The sequence below is a fragment of the Sycon ciliatum genome, chromosome 3, assembly GCF_964019385.1.
Source record: "Sycon ciliatum chromosome 3, ocSycCili1.1, whole genome shotgun sequence".
In the NCBI taxonomy this organism is placed as follows: domain Eukaryota; kingdom Metazoa; phylum Porifera; class Calcarea; order Leucosolenida; family Sycettidae; genus Sycon; species Sycon ciliatum.
This window is the reverse complement of record NC_088645.1, coordinates 41437173-41458131: the sequence shown is the minus strand read 5'-3', so window position 1 is coordinate 41458131 and position 20959 is coordinate 41437173. Positions and strand designations below refer to the sequence as shown.

General features: G+C 50.4%; 2 protein-coding genes across 2 annotated transcripts in view; one reads left to right on the top strand and one right to left on the bottom strand.

Moving 5' to 3' along the window:
- Positions 1 to 1632: 1632 nt before the first annotated feature.
- The window catches only part of LOC135812245 (uncharacterized), a 35059-nt gene continuing 15732 nt past the window's right edge, over positions 1633 to 20959 (bottom strand). The window contains exons 5-8 of the mRNA XM_065325587.1: positions 10488 to 10844; positions 7185 to 8252; positions 4757 to 4921; positions 1633 to 4172 (exon numbers count right to left, since the gene is read on the bottom strand). Of these exons, the coding sequence (XP_065181659.1) occupies positions 1867 to 4172; positions 4757 to 4921; positions 7185 to 8252; positions 10488 to 10844 (3896 nt within the window). The 3' untranslated portion in view covers positions 1633 to 1866. The remainder of the gene's footprint in view (positions 4173 to 4756; positions 4922 to 7184; positions 8253 to 10487; positions 10845 to 20959) is intronic.
- LOC135812242 (uncharacterized) lies at positions 11883 to 19013 on the top strand. The gene is made up of 3 exons (XM_065325585.1): positions 11883 to 12396; positions 13026 to 13145; positions 18290 to 19013. The coding sequence occupies exons 1-3, from the start codon at positions 12051 to 12053 to the stop codon at positions 18319 to 18321; spliced, it is 498 nt and encodes a 165-aa protein (XP_065181657.1). The 5' UTR covers positions 11883 to 12050; the 3' UTR covers positions 18322 to 19013.

Here is a 20959-nt window from a genome sequence, read left to right as displayed (position 1 = left end):
GGGACTCTGAACGTTGCCCTTTTGGTTTTACCGTAAATGCGCCCACGGGCCTGTATTCGTATATAAGCCCACCTCCGTTTATAGGCCCATGTGCTAATAAACAACAGACACAACAAACCTGGAAAGCAATGAACCTTTTAGGATATACAGTCCGACCTCGCTTAACCGTACACATCCGTTTTCCACAAAAAAATATCCGGATACGCGAGGGAGCTGGATAATCAAACACACATACTGTATGTATGCATGGCATATGCTGTAAATCGGTAACCAACGATTTTCTTCCGCATGACGAGGGATCCGGATAAAAGAGGACCGGATAAGCGAGGTCTGACATGACTGTACCTGAATTTATTTCTCCAAACTTGGTACAGTAGGTTCACGCGCTGAAGAAGGTGGAGCCCAAGAACGTCCAGCCTGAAATGCTAAGAACGACACAGCCTGAAGCTAAGAACGGCGGTGTTGGTTTTCTGGCAGCTTGTGGGATACATAATTATGATCCAGTACGGATTGTTTCTAAGAACGTGCTTTCAGAACGCAGCCACATTGCTGAAAAAGAAGAACGTTCCAGGCTAACCCCTTGGAAACAACGTTCTTGGGCGCGCGGCTCTACTGTGTGGGTGGCCACATCTCTTCACAACCTCACAAGCTGAACTCCTGGACATATCACTGGCGCAGTCCCGAACTAATCATCATTGAATTCACAATACAAGCCTACCCTCATTAGTAGACCACCCGGGGGTCAATTGTTTTGCTTATACCGAATATTATCTGCTAACCGGACTTGAATGTACGTGTTTCAGGTGTCAGGGGATTTTTGATCATTGTCTACTAATGAGGTTTGTCTTGTAATCGATGCCGTACTAACGGTAGACATGCACCCTGCACCAACTGCTTATTGAGTTACTACTCGACTTGGTGTGGGTGACCGCATGATCACAGTCACACACGCACACACACGCACACACACACACACATAACTCCTCCGCAACATGTCACAATGGAGCAAAGTAATCAAAGTTCAGTGAGTATTTCTTCAGATTATCTATTGGCCGTGTATAGTTATTATCATTGCTTGTACTAGACGGTAAATTGGCTCAAACTTGATGGTCTGCGGGTGCTTTGAAGATAAGATACCAGCGCAGTGCTGTATCATATCAACTGCGAGGGAAGCATTCCGAAGTCTAAAGATACGATCTTTTAAAAGTCTTGCTCCCACGTGGGAACATCGTGAAAATACAAAAGAACAACGGGAGGATAGGAAAAAGAGCAGCAGGGGGTGGGAGGAGGGGGTGGGGAAGGGGGGGGGGGTGGGGTGGGTGGGGGTGGGGAGAGGGAACGGGGGAGGAGGAGGGGGCAGAGAAGCATCTTCTGCTTGTTATGCGCCATGCACATGTGGTCGGAACGTGACGGATGTGATGACGCTGCACTGTGCCGTAACCCTAATCCGTTAGGGAGTCAGTGGACAAGCACGTGTACGGCAGCAGTAGCAGTAGTAGCTAGTAGCATGTGTACACATATCACGGCTGTCGTTCACGATGAACACAACCGTGCCCAACGGACGTGAGAAAACTAACACCAGAAATTTGTATCATGGCTTGAGACAGAACAGCAATGGATTGGGGGGGGGGGGGGGGGGGGCTTGGGAGAGAAATATCAAATTCAGTTACGTTGATGAGTCATAGCAAGACTATGCATGTGGTATGTGGTGGAGAATCTGAGTACACTCCGAGCACATTCCAAGTACACTCTGAGTGCATTCTGAGCACACTCTGAATACACGCTGAGCATATTCAGAGTACATTCTGAGCACAGTACGAGAACATGCCGAGCACACTCTGAGCAGGCTCTACACGTGCCCTACGCCTAATTTATGCAGCTGTAGACTTCCTGGTCGTCGTCCTCGCTGAACGTTTCCGCACCGTCCGTGTGTGCCGCAGTCGATACCGCAGTGCTGCCGCCACCAGGGGAGCCGCCAATCCGCGGCACGTGATGGAGACGAGTGTTTGACGGAGGAGAACAGGTATTACTCTCCTGTGCAACACGTGCCGTCTTGGCCGGGGTTTGCAGATCACTCAAGTCGTAGAATCCGTCACACTCGCCGCTGATGTCGACCATCGTGTTGCCACTGGTCGCAAGTTTGGCGGGCTGACGCGGCGAGTTGGAGCCAGATGCCTGGGTCGCGTCCGCTGGTTCACCGACGCCTAACTCATCGACGTCGTCTGCCTGATGGGTGTTGTCTGGCGCGGCAAGGCGTGTGCTGCCTGGGTGCATAGTGTTTTGCTCAGGTCTTCCGGTCGGTGGCAGGTTGTTGTTGTTGTTGTTGGGGCCGGCAAGCTTATCGTCAGGCTTTGTCTGCTCCTGGGGCGGAAGTGGTGCCCTCGAAGAATTCGTATCCGTCTGTCCACGACGCTCTGCTGAGCATGCAGCACTGGAATTGTGCCCTGCTTGTTGATGCTGCTCGATGCCATGTGCTGCTGACAAAGAGTTCTTGTATGTCTCTGCTTCCCTGTTTGAACTGCCACGACCCATGTTGTTAGCATTATTGTAGGTAAGTGATGGGTGCACTTCAGCGGCTGGAAGATGCAGTGCATGTTGACAGCTGCCACTGTGCCGAGGACTTTGAGAGTTGCTGAGAGGAAGTTGATTTACCCCGGGGGCATCTCTGTTGGAGTATTGTGCTGGCGGTCCAGGGCGCAGAGCCGAGGGGCATTGTTCACTCGAGGCTAGCCTGGCGTTTGTTGGGACAATGGACGTGTTGTAGACAAGGCCGTCCGCATCGCCATACTCAGATTCGCTGCAAATTGACGCGCCCGCCAAGGAACATCTTCTTCCCTTCGTGCTGACACGCGACACGGACAGGTTGTCGTAGTTTTCGGCGCTCATGGCCGCCATACGCTGGTTGTTGCCAGTGACCGTCACACCGCCGCAGATGGACCCTTTGTCAATTTCGTAAATCATCTCATCTTCCTTACTCTGGTCAGGGTTGTTGGTGTAAACATATTGGTCTGGGGTAGAGGTAATGTTGTACGCAGCAGTGTTGCTTCTGCCGTGTGGTCTGGACTCTTGAGCAGGCAACATGGCAGAGTTGGAGCGTTCTTCGACCTTGGTGACGTGCACGTTGTCTTGACCTGCGATGACTGCATCAGCATTTCCATAGTTTTCACCGTCCTCGACACTGACCGTGTCTCCATCACAGTAAGTCTCCTCTTCGATGGCGTTCACCTCTGCGATAGGAGTGCCACACGTGCTTTCGGCGCGCACCTGTCTCCACGTGCATACATTACCACTGGTCTGAGGGTCTTCGTCTAGGTCCAGTGATGTGATGGTTAGCACTGTGTCCTTGCGGCTAAACTGCATCCTCTTGTTCATCTGTTCCTGCTGCTGCCTCTGCTTCTGTGCAGTCTTGCTGTTGCTATTTCTGGTGTTGCCATGGGACACGAGATTGGTGGACGACGACACGGCACTGGCCACGTCTGTGAGAGACTCGTCCGTATCACAACTCGACGTGACGGTGGACTGTCTCTGCATGGTTCGCATCTCCCGCTGCGGTGGCGGCCTGCCGGAGGGACTGTGCACATTGTTGCTCATGTGGTGCGCTGGGGAATCGCACGCTTCGTACATATCCTGCTCCCCGTCATCATCGTCACTACTGCTGCCTTTAGTAGGCAGGGTGTCCTCTGCGCAGATATACATCGGCTGATCGTCGTCCTTGTCAGTGGGGCAATTGTCCTGCGACTGGCGCCCCATAGGCGAATTCAACTTGCCCTCCGAGAAGTTCTTCTTCTTCTTCTTGTTTGTCGGATGGCCGTCGCTAGCTGAGCGCATTCCCACTGTATCATAGTCCCCGATGCTGTCGCTAGTCTGGGTGAGTTGGCTTCCTTTAAGAGTGTGACAAGAGTCAGACAAGCTGCAAGAGCTGATGACCGTGTCGGCCGTGCGAGACAACACGCTGCTGCTCGGCACAACGTGGCCTGCCTTCGCTGAGCCATTGGCCTGCTTGCCCGGCGCTTTCCCAGGCCTCGGCTTGCCATGGCCCTGGGCGACGGCCTCGTATATACCGCCGCCGTCGTCCCCGCCATCCACGCTGGGCAAGGGACGGTTGGCGTTAATGCTACTTGCGCCGGACTTCTGCCCACTCGGTGCGGGTGCCTCGTTTCTGTGCAGCGACTCTGCAGCACGCAAAGAGGAACAAAATCATCGCGTATTCATTGATTGTAGAGAAAACATGCAAACGGGGAAAGGCTGAAGAAAACATTGACTATCGCCACCAGGAATCGAACCGGGGACCTTCACTTGGGACCAGTGATGGCCTTCACAACTGAGCTATGGTGTAGCTGTCATCCCAGCAGAGACCGTTCAATATTTTCTTCAGACTTCGAAACACACGCTTCCTGTGAATCAACACAGGCACGTGGAACGCAGCCCTCACTGCAAACCACACACTTCAGGCACAAACTAGCATGCGGGGAACCCCAAGGCATAACATACTCATCTGTTTGGTGCAAACGGGAAACAGCTGAAGAAAAAAGCATAGATGCGTACGTCCACACAGATACACACACACACACACACACACACACACACACACACACACACACACACATATACACACACACACATACACACACACACACACACACACATACACACACAAACACATACACACACACACACACACATACACACACACACACACACACACACACACACACATACACACACATTCACACACAAGCACACGACCAGTACTTACCATCTTTATAGAAGACAGCTTGGATCTGGCGTGGAATTTCTAGTCTCATCCCCAGCTTTGATTTGTAGACGCGACCAGCAATTGCGACTACTGTCAGACAAGCCAATATTCCAAAGGCAATTCCCACCGCCCGATCGGATCCAGAGTTGGCTAAGAAATGATTAGCTGCATGGGCAGAGTAAGAACAGTTGACAAGCGTATTGTGCAGGATACCGGATGATTTTGACCGTACACTCAGACCTCGCATATCCGCGCACATACGTTTTCCACAAAGATATCCGGATAGGCGAGGGAACCGGATAATCGAACACACATACTGAATGTATGCATGGCATATGCTGTAAATCGGTAACCAACGATTTTCTTCCGGATGGCGAGGGATCCGGATAAAAGAGGACCGGGTAAGCGAGGTCCAACTGTATACAGTTGTAAGGTGAAACTGGACTTGCAAAACATGGTTTAGAACATGCAACAATTACCGTAGTCTTCAGAGTAAAAGCCGCACACTGGACACGAGTGATTCACGCAACAACAGCAAGAAAAAAGCCAGTGCGGCTCACACTGCGGTGATCAAATTAACGAGAGCTTGCATGCCGTCCTACCGGTAGGACCACGGGTACTACCGGTAGAACCCAAGAAATCGCGCCGCAAAAGTGCCTTTGCTTGAAAATGTTCTTGAAACATTTGTTGAGATGAGGTATTTGTAAGGCAAAGTAATGGCGCAAAATGCAAGACTATGTCCAGTGAATTGCATACGTGCAATTTTATCAATTGTCAAAATGGCCGCACATACTCCGGTCGGAGCGCTAGCAACTCTGTCCAAAGTGAATTTTGACCATGGCACATCGATCGTGGTGATGACCTAATGTCTTTCTTGGCTTGCCATGGCAGTGGAGGGCAAATTTCATACTCTGTTTCCATGGTTACCATGGGCTGTTGCCATGGAATTTTGTAGTATGCCTTGAGCAATCACGTCTAAAATTTGTGGACTCCTTCATTAGCCCCATAGCAACAGTATAGGGTGAAGTTTTAGGTCAATGTTAGAACAGAGGCTGTGCAGCATGTCTGTGTATGATGGTCCTACCGGTAGGGCCAAGAGTACAGAACCCCCAAGAGTGTGGAACTCCAGCTATGGGGTCTGCGACGGCAGAACTTCATATCACGTGATGAAGCCGTACACATTATTTGCACTCTGTGCATGATTGATACAGGGTTGTACGCAACCCAGCTTTGGGTACAACTCTCTTTCGGTCACTTTTTGAAGGCTGTGAAAACAGTCTAGCATTATCAAATATGGAGGGATTACAAAAATCGGGTGGTTGCACTGTTTGCCAGCGTAACCTTTTGAACCATGTCACGTGACGTGAAGTTCTGCCGTCGCAGCACTGCATAGAGGTTGTACAGGCAGTTGCACAATCTTGGCGGTTTTGTACTCTTGCTGACATGCGACTTGTCAGTGTTGTGCCTTGTTGTCGCACTATCTGATTAGCAGGGGGTGTCGGCCAGGCTACGGTCACTACGGTATTGACCGTACCGCTCTTTGTCCCAGGTGCCCCGTGAATCAATCAAAAGCACTGATTTGGGCTCTATATTTGAAAAGATTTCCGGCAGAGGAGCCATCCCAACCCCACCCCATGAGTAAATTATACTTCAGGTGGCGTACCGCCCATAAAATTAATAGTGAGGTTCTGCTCTACGTTATGGGAACGCGACGCAAAGAATCACGCGAACTCTCTTCGCGTTCCCGTAACGTAAAGAAATCCTGTTCTGCTCTACGTTTCACACAGAGAAGTCACGCGGAATGTGTACTGAGAATTTCCCCTTCCATATTTGGCAGTTTTCTGCCTGCACTCGAATGATACCCAGCAGATCCCGTACCCATTTTCTTTGTGTGTGCCACAACGTAGAGAACCTCATCTACGCGTAGAAATCTGAGCCCAAAACACGCGAAGCCGTAGACTCTAACCCAGACACCTGCTCTCTACGTGATTTCTCTACGTTTCATGTGTAGCAGAACCTCTCTAGTGCCTTTAGACGCCTCTGGTACATTATCTAGTTACCTTGGTTACCTGTTATTCGTAACTCATGACTTACTGCTCCTTTTTTTATACATCAAATTATTAACGGCGATAAAAATAAAATAGACCAACCTACCAAGCAAGCAACCACGCATCCTTCCCTTGCCCCTTGTGTCTTCCTTTGCTCCCTTGCCCCCTGTGTCTTCCCTTGCTCCCTTGCCCCCTGTGTCTTCCCTTGCTCCCTACTTCCCGTGTGTCTTCCCTTGCTCCCTACTTCCCGTGTGTCTTCCCTTGCTCCCTACTTCCCGTGTGTCTTGCTTTGTGTTCGTCTCCACATGCCCCTCTAGTAGGCCTGTGTTGTTGGTAAAAAAAATTTAAACAAAAATACACAATCCAATGTGCACACTCACCTTCGCCAATCGTGTTACAAGCCGTACCGTTGCCCTTAAAGCCCCGGCCACACGAGCAGGAGAACGAACCCACGTGGTTCTGGCACGTAGCGTTGCCGTGACAATCATGCGTTCCGAGACGGCACTCGTTAACGTCCACACAGACGGTGCCGTTGCCGGAGAATCCGCTGGAGCAGGCGCAGGAGTACGCGCCGGGGGCATTGCGGCACACAGCGCCGCTAGAGTGGCATTGGTGATCCTTCAGGGCACATTCGTCTATATCCCGACACGACCTGCCGCTGCCGTGGTAGCCAACCTCGCACGAGCAACTGTAACCACGGAGATGGTTGATGCACACGGCGTTGTCATGGCAACTGTTCAGAGTCGGCGATCGGCACTCGTTGATGTCAGAACATTGTGTTCCGTTGCGGACGAAATACTTGTCGCAGAAACACGCAAACGAACCCGGCGTGTTTTTACATAGCGACCCAGTGCCGACGCAGTTATGACTGCCGCCCAGACATTCATTCACGTCACGGCAACTGGACCCATTGCTACGGTAGCCAGATATGCAGTGGCACAGGAAAGAGCCGACGGTGTTTTGGCATGTGGCGTACTCGCCGCAAGGCTCTCTCTGCTGCTGCTTCTGCTGCTGCTGCGGATGTGTGCCTGTGCGTGACGCGAGCGAGGAAGTCGCTATTGGTGCTGTTGTTGCCACGGCAATGGCGGCGGCGGTTGTCGTGGGCACGAGAGTGGTATTACATTCGTCTTGGTCTAAGCACGTCGATCCAGCCAACGTATAGCCGGCGATGCATGAGCAGCGATAACTGCCAGGCGTGTTCAGGCAAACGGGCCTCGGCGTTGTTGCACCCGCGCTGTAGGGACAGGGGCTGGTCACGCATTCGTCGACATCCTGGCAGACCAGTCCGGTACGTCCGTGTGCTAGCACTGACGTGGCAGCGGTGGTGCCGGGTGTGTTGCTGATGTCCAGGAAGCCTTGCTTGCATGTGCACGTGAAAAACCCGACCGTGTTACTGCAGAGCGCATGCCGATGGCAGTCGTGCACGCCCCGACTGCATTCGTCGATTTCTACGATGACACACACGTACACACATACACACACGCATGTACATGTATACACACACACGTACACACACGCACGTACACACACACACGTACACGCATGTACATGTACACACACACGTACACACACACACACACACACGTACACGCATGTACATGTACACACACACATGTACACACACACATGTACACACACACACATGTACACACACACATGTACACACACACATGTACACACACACATGTACACACACACACACAGACACGCACACGCTGGTAAGCTCCTTAAGCCTGGATCCTCCCTACTAGTTTAAAGTCTTTTCACTGTCGACCGGTGCAATACACACACCTGTCATGTGCAATACACACACCTGTCATGTGCAATACACACACCTGTCATGTGCAATACACACACCTGTCATGTGCAATGTGCACAAAAATAGACACCGTTGACAACAAAATCACAGCCACACCACTTCCGCCGCATAGCTCGTTGGGCATCCCATTGCTTTGTAACTTGCTAATCCCTACCCCTTTTGTGTACGCGCTTTTCGGTTCTTTTTTTCTCTTCTTCCGTGGTTGGTGCCATCCTCTCCTCAATTCAATTGGCTGTCTTGACATGCTACGAGGTGCAGAAATAAATGAATAAATAAATAAAATAACTTGAAACCGTGGAACCCTGATAAGACAAAACCGCATGGGAAAGAAAACCCGGTAAAAATCCATTTCATCACTTTTCGGATAATGTCTAAAAAGGACTTATTATATGTGCGGTTTGTATCTAAATCCATATTTGGGTTCCAGTTTTGAAAGGGTTCAGGTCATATTGTTAATGTGAAATGTTTGCCTGGTGGTACCCCCAGACCTTTTGAGTACACTGAGCTGAAACTCACATTATATTCTCAAATTTGGCGCATATCGGGTTTTGCATCTCAGCTATTCGCGCACTTCTTAGCCGAACATACTATGTCAATCAAGAGCACTGCATAGGTCCCTACTAGTACTACGCATGTGTACGTCTGGTCAGTGAATGTGATACTAAACCCAGAGGTCGCTTACACCAGGTTTTACTAGGCAGGTGACTTCCATTGCTCATAGTCAAAGACCTAGGCCTTGGTGAATAGGACTCGAAAAATTGGTGAAATTGACAGAAGCATACAAACCTTATGGCAGGCACTTCCTTGAATTCTGCCAGTCCATTTCTTTAACCACATACATGCACATGCAAACATGCATGAAACGTACGAGAAAATGTACAAAATTATGGCAATTTTTCTGCCGGCATTATCTGACAAGGGCTAGAAGGAGCTACGGACAAATCTGAGACGTTGCCAGTGCTGGGTTCCACCTCCCCCCCCCCCCCCCACCCCGAAAAGAGTTATTATTTTGAGCATGGTAGTTAAGGGCGACACTGACAAGATCGACCACACAGGGTTCCACCGGTATGGCCATTACCCTCCCCCCTCTTCCACCCTCCCCTCTTTAACCCTCCCCTCCTCCTCTTCCACCCTCGGCCTCCTCTCCCCTCCCCCCTCCCCCCTCCTCCAACCTAACCCCCCCCCCCCACCCATACCCCTCCTCCTCTTCCACCCTCTTCTCCTCCTCCTCTTCTACCCTCCCCTCCCCTCCTCCAACCTAACCCTCCCCTCACCCCTACCCTCCTCCTCTTCCACCCTCTTCTCCTCCTCCTCTTCCACCCTCCCCTCCCCCTCTTCCAACCTAACCTAACCCTCCTTCTCTTCCACCCTACCCCTCCCCTCTTTCAACCTACCCCTCCCCTCTTCCACCCTACCCTCTCCTCTTTCAACCTACCCTTCCACTACCAGGCGCATAGCAGCATGCATGGGTCACGGAGCACGTGCACCCCCAAAATATTTGTTTACCTCTGTCCAGCTTGCACATAATGACCATGAATGACATGCACCAGCCATCCTACATATATGCGGCCGTGCACCACCCCCCCCCCCCCCCCCCTAAAAGAAAGACCAGCTACGTCCCTGCCTCGCATTCCCCTCCTCCTTCCCATGCCCTTATCCCTGCCCCTACCCTTACCCCTGCACCTCCCCCTAAAAGAGAGACCAGCTACATCCCTGCCTCATATTCCCCTCCTCCTCCCCTGCCCTTACCCCCTGCAACTCCCCCTCTTCCACCCTGCCCCTCCCCTGCAATCCTTTTCAAAAACACCATGACCATGTCCATGATTCAAGCCACCTCGGTAATATTCAGCTTCAGAAGGCTCACCTCTGAAGGTAATGTTCGTGATAGCTCTGGAATCACTGTCGATTTGCTCGCAAGAAGAGAGAAATCCAAAGTTGGTTGAGCACAGTACCCTGCCTGTGCACTCTAAATGATACAGCCCGCTAGCAAGAAGGCCACGGAGAATTGGATTGATCCTGAGTGTGGCATGGGAGTGAGGCGCGATCCCCTGATCTTGCACATTTGCCCTGAACAACGTCCGACCAAATCTCTTGGCCACAGATACACGAAAGGAGAAGGTTAAGCTCAGTGCATTCGGATTATATCTGGAACAGGTGGCATTGAACGAGTCTCTAAAATCCTTATTTGCTTTTCCAACGTCAACAGCCACCCTCCGAAACTCTGAGAGAGAAAACAATGCAAAGCAAAGCCCATGCACACCAAACACGTGCGTGCACAAACATACACACACACACACACACACACACACACACACACAAACACACACACACACACACACACATACACCTTCTTTTTTCTCTCTTTTTTTACACCCATCGCCGGAGGCGATGGTAGCGATGCTAGGGCAGAAGCCATAGCAACTTGTGCTGGGACTGCACCATTCAACAGCTTGCAAGGCTGGAGTATACACACACACACACACATACACACACACACACACACACACACACACACACGCACACACATGTACTTGTTGCACACTGCCAAAACTGGTGACGTGGGTCTCCCCGGGAGAGGGGAGAGAGACTCCAAAGGAATCTTAGAAAGATGACTCACTTGGCTCTTGAACCGCCCAAATGTTACGAAATTCGATTCGCTTATTATTTACATCCGTTGTTGTTCCTGGTCTCGCTGTCTTGTCTTGTCCGGTGTCAAATATGGTCTGCTGTCTGTACGGGAGTGATGCGGGGTGTGCAGTATATGGGTGTGATGTGTATGACGTGGTGTATGTAGTATATGCGTTGTCAGAGAGTGTGGATCTGCTTCTGCCTGAGTGAGTGCGTTTGTCTAACTAGTTGTCGCGCATGCGTGGATTATGTGGAGCATGCGCTGTGCGAGTCGAGTTCGGGTGTGAGGGAGTGGTGTGATTCGTCCACGATGTTGTTGTCTTGGTTCTAGTCACATGTATCGTACGTACTGGTCGCTCATTGGTCGTTTCGATGTGTTCGCCGTTTCTCTGTTTATTACTGTTGGTTGTTTATTATTTCGTTGTCTTTCTCCCCCGCTCTCTTCGCCATCAGTTCTGGTTTTGATAAAGTATTCTTGGAGCCAACAAATGAGTCAACGAACCGTTGTGTGGTGTGGAGGAAAAGGGGTGGGGAGAAATTCCGTAACAGTGGCGCCCGACGTGGACTCGAGTTCCACAACTTACTACGAGCGACCTACCAAAGGGACGGAACTACTCCTCTCGTAAGTGTGCCTTGCTTGCCTCGTCCTGTTTTTTTCTCTTCGCGTTGTTTCTTTGCTTTTTTTTCGCCGCCGCGATTTCTTTGGTTTCTTCTTTTTTGACCAAGGCTTGGCCTTGGGGAGTCCCTTTGCGTTTTGCCGTTTCCTTTGCTTCTCCTTCCTCCCACTTAGTTCGTCATCATGACGGAGCCTGGCAGATGGTTGCTTCCACGCCCGTTCCATGGACGCCCAGAGGAAAGCCTGGCGGCTTACCTGCGAGATTATGATTCCTGCTTGAAGACCAACGGCTACGTCGCCCCTCCAGCCGAGGGAGAAGCAGACCCTAACCGAACTAGACTCGACCAAATGCGTATCTTTCTGCTACAACGCGGACTACAGGGACCGGCGGCTCTTGTCCTTGAATCCTTATCGGACGAAGACCGTGACGATCCTGTCAAGCTGCGAGCAGCCTTAGTGGCCCGCTTCGGAGATAAAGGAAAGGAGGCAGTACGCCAAGCGGAGCTCCAGGCCAGACGAAGGACACCCGGTGAGTCGATTCCAGAACTGGGTGATGCCATCTCCATTTTAGCCGCCCGTGCCTTTCCGGGGGCCTCTCGTGATGTGTTGGGGGCTGTTGCCACTAGGGCTTTCTTGGATGCATTGGAACCCACCTTGGGCAATAGGGTAGCCGATTTTGAGCCTGTCAATATTGATGCCGCTGTGCGTAAGGCCGTTGTGCTCGAAGCTAGGAGTAATGCATCTTCTTTAGAACTAAGCCAAGGGGTTCTGAACGTGGCTGCCCCCGCTTCAACTGAGATAGCTGATTTGAAGGCCACTGTAGCTGACTTGGCCGCCGCTGTCCATACCCTAACACGGGCTGAACCAACTAGACCACCACGTCCTCCTGCTTGCTTTCATTGTGGAATAACGGGTCACTTCAAACGAGACTGTAGGAAATTCAAATATGAAATGTCACAACGTAATTCACAGGCGTATGGTTCATCTGCTCCTCAACCTCCGCACAGCTATTCATCACAGGGTCAACATTTAAACGGGCCCCGGCAGCGTTAGACCCGCCCGTTGCCGAGAACACTCTTATTCAAGGGTCAGATGATGCACATGTTTGTACCGTACCTCAGGCTGTTGCGTTTTCCTCTTCCGTTCTTTCCTCCCCAGGGGTCCCGCTCGACCGTGCACCGGAGTATACGGCCCTGCCTCCTTCCAACGAGCCCGATCCAACCGCCACCGTAACGACGGCTGGGGTTTGCCCGGTCAGCACGGCCATGTATTGCTCCGGTAAGATCACTTTTGCCGATACCACTGTTCCCCTGACGGTCCTGGTAGATTCGGGGGCTAGTGTCACATTAATCGATTCCTCTGTTGTACCCTCCCATGTTCGATCATCTTTGCGTCCCACTAGCTCCATTGGCGTTGGGGCCTTGTATAGTGCTAATGGTACATCAATAACTTCTTTAGGAGTGGTGACTGGGATGTTTCAGCTGGGGTCTCTCCGGTTTGAGGGACCAGTGATCGTAGTTGACGATTTACGAGAATCATGCCTACTAGGCGCTGATCTGTTGAGGAAACATAAGATATCTATTTCTATGGATCCGTCGCCCACTCTTGTCATGGGGCCAGAATCCACCCCGATCTTGTCTTCTCGTTACACTGCAAATATCGGCTCCACCTCTTGGTTTCAACATACTTGGTCTGGGGTCGTGTTTCTCTTAGGCTTACTCGCTATCCTGGGGTTAAGCATTTTGGATGGGATTGGTACTTGGTTTTCCCTCCCACGTCTCCACGCCATCACCTCCCTTTTCCAGGTTGTCCTGGGCAGTTTGTTCATAGCGGCGTTTACCCTCAAAGGGACATGGGGTTGTCCCCAACTGTGGCCTCAGTGTGGTAACCACCGACCCGACCCGCAGGGCCAACCTCCGGAATTCACTACTCTTTGTTCCTCCTCGTTGCTCTCTGTGCCCCCATGGTCAGTCCGGGTTGTGTATCTAGATCTTCCATTGGGATGGTCGGACCAGGAGGAATTTCTCTTTCAACCTTTGCCAGCACTGGAAGGGGTTATTCCTGCCTGTGTTTGTTCTAGTAATAAGAAACGACTTCTCCTCACTACCTCTAACTTCTCCGCTGCCTTTCTGTCTCTGCCGAGTGGAACACCGCTGGGTGTTATCCACCGTCTTTCCTCCGCAGGGCCAGCTCCGGTTGCACGGGTCGACGCCGACACCCTGGGGGACGCTACCGATCTTTTCGACTGGTCTGATTTCCTGGGCACCGATCTGCAAAAACGTACGTTATTTAATACAATTCGCAAGTTTAAGAATGTTTGGGCGACATCGTCGTCAGACCTGGGGTCCACCACGGTTACTGCACACAGCATACCCACGGGACACACACAGCCCATCAAGCAAGCTCCCCGCAGATTAGATCCCAAACGGGCAGAAATCGTACAGACGCTGGTTACAGATATGCTCAACACAGGTGTAGTGGAACCAAGCATGTCACCATGGGCCAGTCCCATTGTCTTAGTTCGAAAACCTGATGACTCTTTTCGTTTTTGTGTGGATTATCGGAAACTTAACAAATTAACCACCGCGGACGCTTTTCCTTTACCTAATATTGATGCCACCATGGATCACCTTGGGGGGGCAGAATTCTTTTCCACCCTAGACCTACAATCGGGGTATTGGCAAGTTCCCCTTAATCCAGAGGACAAACACAAGTCAGCATTTGTAACGCCACACGGACTTTATCAGTTCACTCGCATGCCGTTCGGGTTATCAAACGCCCCAGCCACGTTTCAAAGGTTAATGAATGCGGTCTTACGGGGGTTGTCGCCCATTTTCTGCCTCGTATATTTGGACGATATCATCATTTTTTCGAAGTCTTTTTCGGATCACATCACGCAACTAGAGACGGTCTTGAGTGCCTTACAGACGGCAGGTCTAAAAGTGAAACCATCTAAGTGCCAGTTCCTTAAACAAGAGGTCGCCTTCCTAGGGTTCGTCGTTTCTAAGTCTGGCTTACATGCTGATCCCCGCAAAATTGAGGCTGTCATGAACTGGAAGACACCAACGACGCTTACGGCTCTGCAAACTTTTCTAGGATTCGCCGGTTACTACCGCCGTTTTGTTCCCAACTTTAGTTCCATTGCGGCGCCACTCAATTCTCTTTGCAAAAAAGATGCCACATTCCACTGGTCCGGCCCTCAAGACACTGCTTTTCAGACACTCTGCAACGCCCTCACAAAAGCACCGGTATTGGCATTTCCGGATTTTACTCAACCTTTCCTCATTGACACGGATGCATCCAATACAGGCCTGGGTGCGGTTTTGTCCCAAGTGGGGCCCGATGGTAAAGAACATCCTATTGCATTCGCCAGCCGCAGTCTTAACCCGGCTGAACGAAACTACTCCGTCACTAGACGGGAGCTGTTGGCAGTGGTGTGGGCTTTACCCCACTTTAAAATATACCTGATTTCTCAACCATTTTTGCTGCGTACAGACCATAGTAGTTTGAAATGGCTGCTCTCGTTTAAAGACCCGTCCGGACAACTTGCACGTTGGCAGCAAATTCTAGCTGAGTTTAATTTTGCTATCGAACACCGCCCGGGGGCCCGCCACCTAAACGCCGACGGTCTCTCTCGCGCCGACGATCCGCCATCTAGTCCAGCAACGGTTAATTTTATTACCACAGTCGATCCAGCACAGGTCAAACAAAACACACAAACAGACCCACACCTAAACCTAGTGATAGAAAGACTGCAGGCTCAAGAGGAGGCGTTACCAGGGGACCCCTATCCCGTTAAAGTTCTTCTCAACCAGGCGTCGTCTCTTGCAGTCGAGAATCACACTCTCTATCGTCAGCTACCCGGTCGTTCGGGCCGCCAATTAGTTGTGCCCACCGCCCTGAGACCCATGGTGCTAGAACTCGCTCACGCAAATCCTACGGCGGGTCACTTTGGCACAGAACGTACTCTACAACGTCTCCGCGATTTCTTTTACTGGCCTGGCTTATCAACCGAGGTACGCCTTTTTTGCGAAATTTGTCCAGAATGCGAAGTTTCCAAGTTTCCAACTCGAAAGAACAAAGCGCCACTTGGCACCATTAAAGTGGGTTTCCCTCTAGAGGTTATTGCTATGGACATTATGGGCCCATTCCCACTTTCTAAAAGCGGAAATCAATATGTACTTGTCATCGGAGATTATTTTACGAAGTGGCTCACAATCATTGGTATACCCGACCAGACCAGCGGTACCGTGGCCCGTGCTCTTATCAATAAATTGGTGTGTGTCCTTGGCGTCCCATACTCAATCCATACAGACCAGGGGTTAAGCTTCGAAAATGCTCTGATTCGGGACCTATGTACATTGTTAAACATCAAAAAGACGAAAACCACTCCCTACCGACCGCAGAGCGACGGCCTAGTAGAGAGAGCTAACAGGACTATCAAAGCCTCATTGAAAACCTTTATCTCTCACCTGAACGATGTCCCTCGGTGGGACGAATTTCTCCCTCTGGTTCAATTGGCTTACAACTCTTCTGTTCACAACGTTACAGGATTTACACCCGCGTTTCTTATGTTTGGTCGCGAACTCCGCCTTCCGCTGCACCTTATTTTTCCTATCCCTCGGGATAACGAACCAAACGTTGCTCTCTTTGTTCGCGATCTTCGCTTACGTCTCGCCGAATGTTTTCTTTTGGTCCGCCAACGGTTAAACCACAGACACAAAGTTGCTAAAACGGTGTACGACAGCAAGTGTAAAGTGCCGGTATATGTCATTAACTCTTATGTCTGGTTACATGCCCCACCCCCCAGAGGGGTCTCTCCTAAATTACATCGGTACTGGACGGGACCTTGGCAGATTAAGGGCATCACGGGTACCACAGTTGACCTAACTCGGGTGGGTCCCCTCCCCTCACCGCGACACATGCGGTCGACCTCGGTACATGTAGACAGGATTAAACCCGTCCGGGGGACAGTGACATTAGCCCCGGCAGCTCCCCCTGTTTCTCAATCCACACCAGTAGAAGAATCGGTGCCGGCACCATTTACCGTTAATCAGCCTACACCGGCCAACACAGCATCACGCCCGCGTCGGGAAGGTGCGCACCGCCCAGTTGGGTTTTATGCTCGGTTACATTCCGGACAACGGCCCGGGACAAACTAAGTCAATACGAGACGAAATCCGTAACATAGCCCTCCGTTCCGGCGAAAGCCATAACGGGGATTGACTCACCGGGTGGTTGTGCGCCCGACGAACGACCGCTGTCTCCCAACATGTGACGGGGCGAAGTCGAGTAGAGTCATGCCGTCAGTGTCCAGTAGAGTATCCACACCGTACTCGCGTGCACACTTGTAAATCATAGTCATAATATAAATTCGTAACATAACCCTCTCCTTTGCATAGCCCTCCCCTCCGTCTCACGGGGTAGACCGTGCTTCACCTACTGCCGTGTCCATTCAGATGTTATGAAGGCGCAGTGTATGAGCAATCAGTGAGGACAAACAAAACCTCACGACGGATCAATCGCACAGTTTATTGTTAATTTTTGGACGACTTGGTACAGTTTCAGACTCCGTATCCAGCCTCAGACAGAGGATCGACGGCTGCCAGGTTCAGTGTAGAACTCCACATTGCTGAATGTTGAAAAAAAAAAAAAAAAAAAAAAAAAAAAAAAAAGAGAATATATGTCGTGGGACGACAGCGTCGTGGGACGACAGCGTCGTGGGACGACAGGATTGTCTGACATCAGAAAAGTGCGTGCACTTCTGGAGAACCTGACAACGGACGCGTTGTGTCACTAACAAGAAGCTCCACGGAAGGCATGGACACAAGTAAAGGAAAACACAAGTAGATATACATACACTTACACATACATTTGCATTGAGGGTTTCGGCCGATATTTCTTTACACTCGGTTTTGGATGACAACGGGTATTATGAGTTTTTCGCCATGATAACTATCCACAATGCATTCGACACATCCGGGGGGGGGCAATGCGTGCCTTCCCGTACCTTGACCACCATTTTTGCACATAAAAAAAAAACAAAAAAAAACAAGACGACGGGAGGAGAGTGATGAGCGGGCGGCAGTCGTCGGGGACCGTGCAGAGTCTGAGCACGATGAGTGGGTCCCTTGGTTGTCTTGCCAGTTTGATAGAGAGGCGCAGTGTAGATCATGTACAGATCAGAACCAGCAGAATACAGCAGGCGGTCAATCGGTCAGTGAAGCAAACAACCTCGGCGCAGAGCCGGCATCAACATCTTTTTGTAACATTATTTGTATTACGACTATGATTTACGATTATTGTTTTCCGCATTCTGCCAGGGTCGGCAGTCGTCTTTCTAGTAAACAATGCAAAGTTACCTAAGGCTAACGAAATTGTTACTGCCATGCTCTGCCTCTCTTATCTTTTCCTATTCCGAGGGCTCGAGCATTCCGGGACCCAGCCAGCATGATCTACAGCATCACCGGACAGGAAGGGACAAGGTACCGAGAAGACTACAACTACAAGCAAACACCGAACCACCGGACCACCATGACACCTCTCATTGAGGTCATGGTCGAGGACGACCTACACATTTTATAAACCCTAATTCATAATTCACCATAGTAATCCCTATTCTTTGTAAGGAGTCGTGGTCGACTCCTCCCGTTAGGGGAGGCTGTGTTACGAAATTCGATTCGCTTATTATTTACATCCGTTGTTGTTCCTGGTCTCGCTGTCTTGTCTTGTCCGGTGTCAAATATGGTCTGCTGTCTGTACGGGAGTGATGCGGGGTGTGCAGTATATGGGTGTGATGTGTATGACGTGGTGTATGTAGTATATGCGTTGTCAGAGAGTGTGGATCTGCTTCTGCCTGAGTGAGTGCGTTTGTCTAACTAGTTGTCGCGCATGCGTGGATTATGTGGAGCATGCGCTGTGCGAGTCGAGTTCGGGTGTGAGGGAGTGGTGTGATTCGTCCACGATGTTGTTGTCTTGGTTCTAGTCACATGTATCGTACGTACTGGTCGCTCATTGGTCGTTTCGATGTGTTCGCCGTTTCTCTGTTTATTACTGTTGGTTGTTTATTATTTCGTTGTCTTTCTCCCCCGCTCTCTTCGCCATCAGTTCTGGTTTTGATAAAGTATTCTTGGAGCCAACAAATGAGTCAACGAACCGTTGTGTGGTGTGGAGGAAAAGGGGTGGGGAGAAATTCCGTAACACAAAGGCCAACACCCCCTGAAATCCCCAAACTATGGATGGACTTGGAAATGATCCCACTTATGGGCTCACCACACCGCAGTAAGTGGGTGAGGACAAGGTGCAGAAAAAGGATTGACGGCATCAGGGTATCCGTCCCGGGATCCAACTGCAGTTACCCCTGCCCCCAGTGAAGGTGATACTTGCTACTAGTGTGGGTGGCTGAATCAGATTTATCTGATATAAGCTTCACTAGCACCATTGATTACACAAGAGTTAATCTAGCCAGAAACAGTCCATGGTTAACAGACATAACTAACAGCCAGACGAACTGGTATAAGTAGATTTGTTCTGAAGAAGCGTGCTTCTGCCTCGGCATATACCCAAATACCCAAAGGAGCAGCTCACGACTATGGCAAGACACTTTGAACCAGGCCGAGGAGATCGGAGGTGGTTCCGCAGATCAAGCAACACGGACTTCCATAGGAAAGCTCAGAATTGACAGACCAAGCTAAGAGTAGATATCTACTGCATGGCAAAGGTGAAGTAAAAAAGGAGGACTGCGGGTGTTCCCTATAGCCTACTATAGCCATCCATGGTTATTGTTGCATTATTTTCATGGAAAATTCATCAAATTCAAATTCGTTACTTGTAGTACTCCCTCATTGATTTGTTTCCGTCTTCTCTTTGTGCCTTGATCATGATTGTATCTTCCTCTTCCTCCTTTTCTTATACCACCACCCTCATCATTTTGCGAGAACTGTGGCAATACGCCCAGTGAGAAGGCAGATTTTGCCTGTGCTTATCTCACGCTCCTGTTATAGATCCTGTTATAGATTGATCTATTACAGTATCGTATTTGTCGTACGATCTACGTTCTACTACGTGTGTCATTCTACTATGTGCATCGTTCTACGTTCCTTTTGATGCATGCATGAGGAAGAGTGACGATGTCTTACCGTTTTATGAATCAGTCTTCTTCTTCTACATTACCTCTGCATGGCTGACGTGTGTCTTACTTTGGGTACGGGCTGACGTGTGTCTTACTTTGGGTACGGGCTGACGTGTGTCTTACTTTGGGTACGGGCTGACGTGTGTCTTACTTTGGGTACGGGCTGACGTGTGTCTTACTTTGGGTACGGGCTGACGAGTTCTATACTGTCATGTTACAATGCCATTATTGCCACCACAGCGCTGACGTGTCTCTTCAGCTTATCTCTCCATGGCTGCCCTTTATATCTTCACTTCTATAATTATCCTAGAACAAACCAGATGGTAGTTCCTGTTGTGGTATACGAGAGTTGCATGGACTGAACCTTGCATGCGTACTTTATAACAATTGGCGACGAAGATGAGAGTTTGCAGTAACCTGAGTGGAGCCCACAAGCTTCCAGTGTGCGAATACCGGGGAACGCTGGCAGAGGTGTCCTCGCGCTGGAAGAAATGGTTACGAAGTTTTACTTACATGGCTGAACGCCAAGGAATTACGGATACCAAACGGTTGAAAAACCTTGTGCTGCATACTGGCGGAACACAGGTTCAGGATTTATTTGAAGACCTCGACGATCCGCTGGCGACGGCTCTGCCAGCCGACGACGACGAGTACAAGGTTGCGTTACGAAAACTCACCGAACACTTCAAGGCGGCGCCACATCCGGTATATGAGTGTCACGTGCTGCGCCAGGTGAATTTTATGAAGAGCGAGTCGGTGAGTCAGTTTGTTGTGAGATCATGCGTTCAGGCCCGCTTGTGTGATTCTGGGTCCGGGTGTGATGACATGATCCGAGACCACGTGGTGTCATGCATTTTTGAATGTTGAGCTGAAAAAGAAGTTGCCGTCTGATCCAAAACTAACTTCGGGTACCTGTCTCGAGATTGCAGCTTTGTCTGAGGCAACACAGCAACACGCCTCT

Coding starts and splice junctions, on each gene's coding strand:
- LOC135812242 (XM_065325585.1), top strand. CDS start 12,051: ATGACGGAGCCTGGCAGATGGTTGCTTCCACGCCCGTTCCATGGACGC. Junction 12,397..13,025: donor GGCCAGACGAAGGACACCCG/GTGAGTCGATTC, acceptor TTTCCTCCCCAG/GGGTCCCGCTCGACCGTGCA. Junction 13,146..18,289: donor CACGGCCATGTATTGCTCCG/GTAAGATCACTT, acceptor TCCTATTCCGAG/GGCTCGAGCATTCCGGGACC.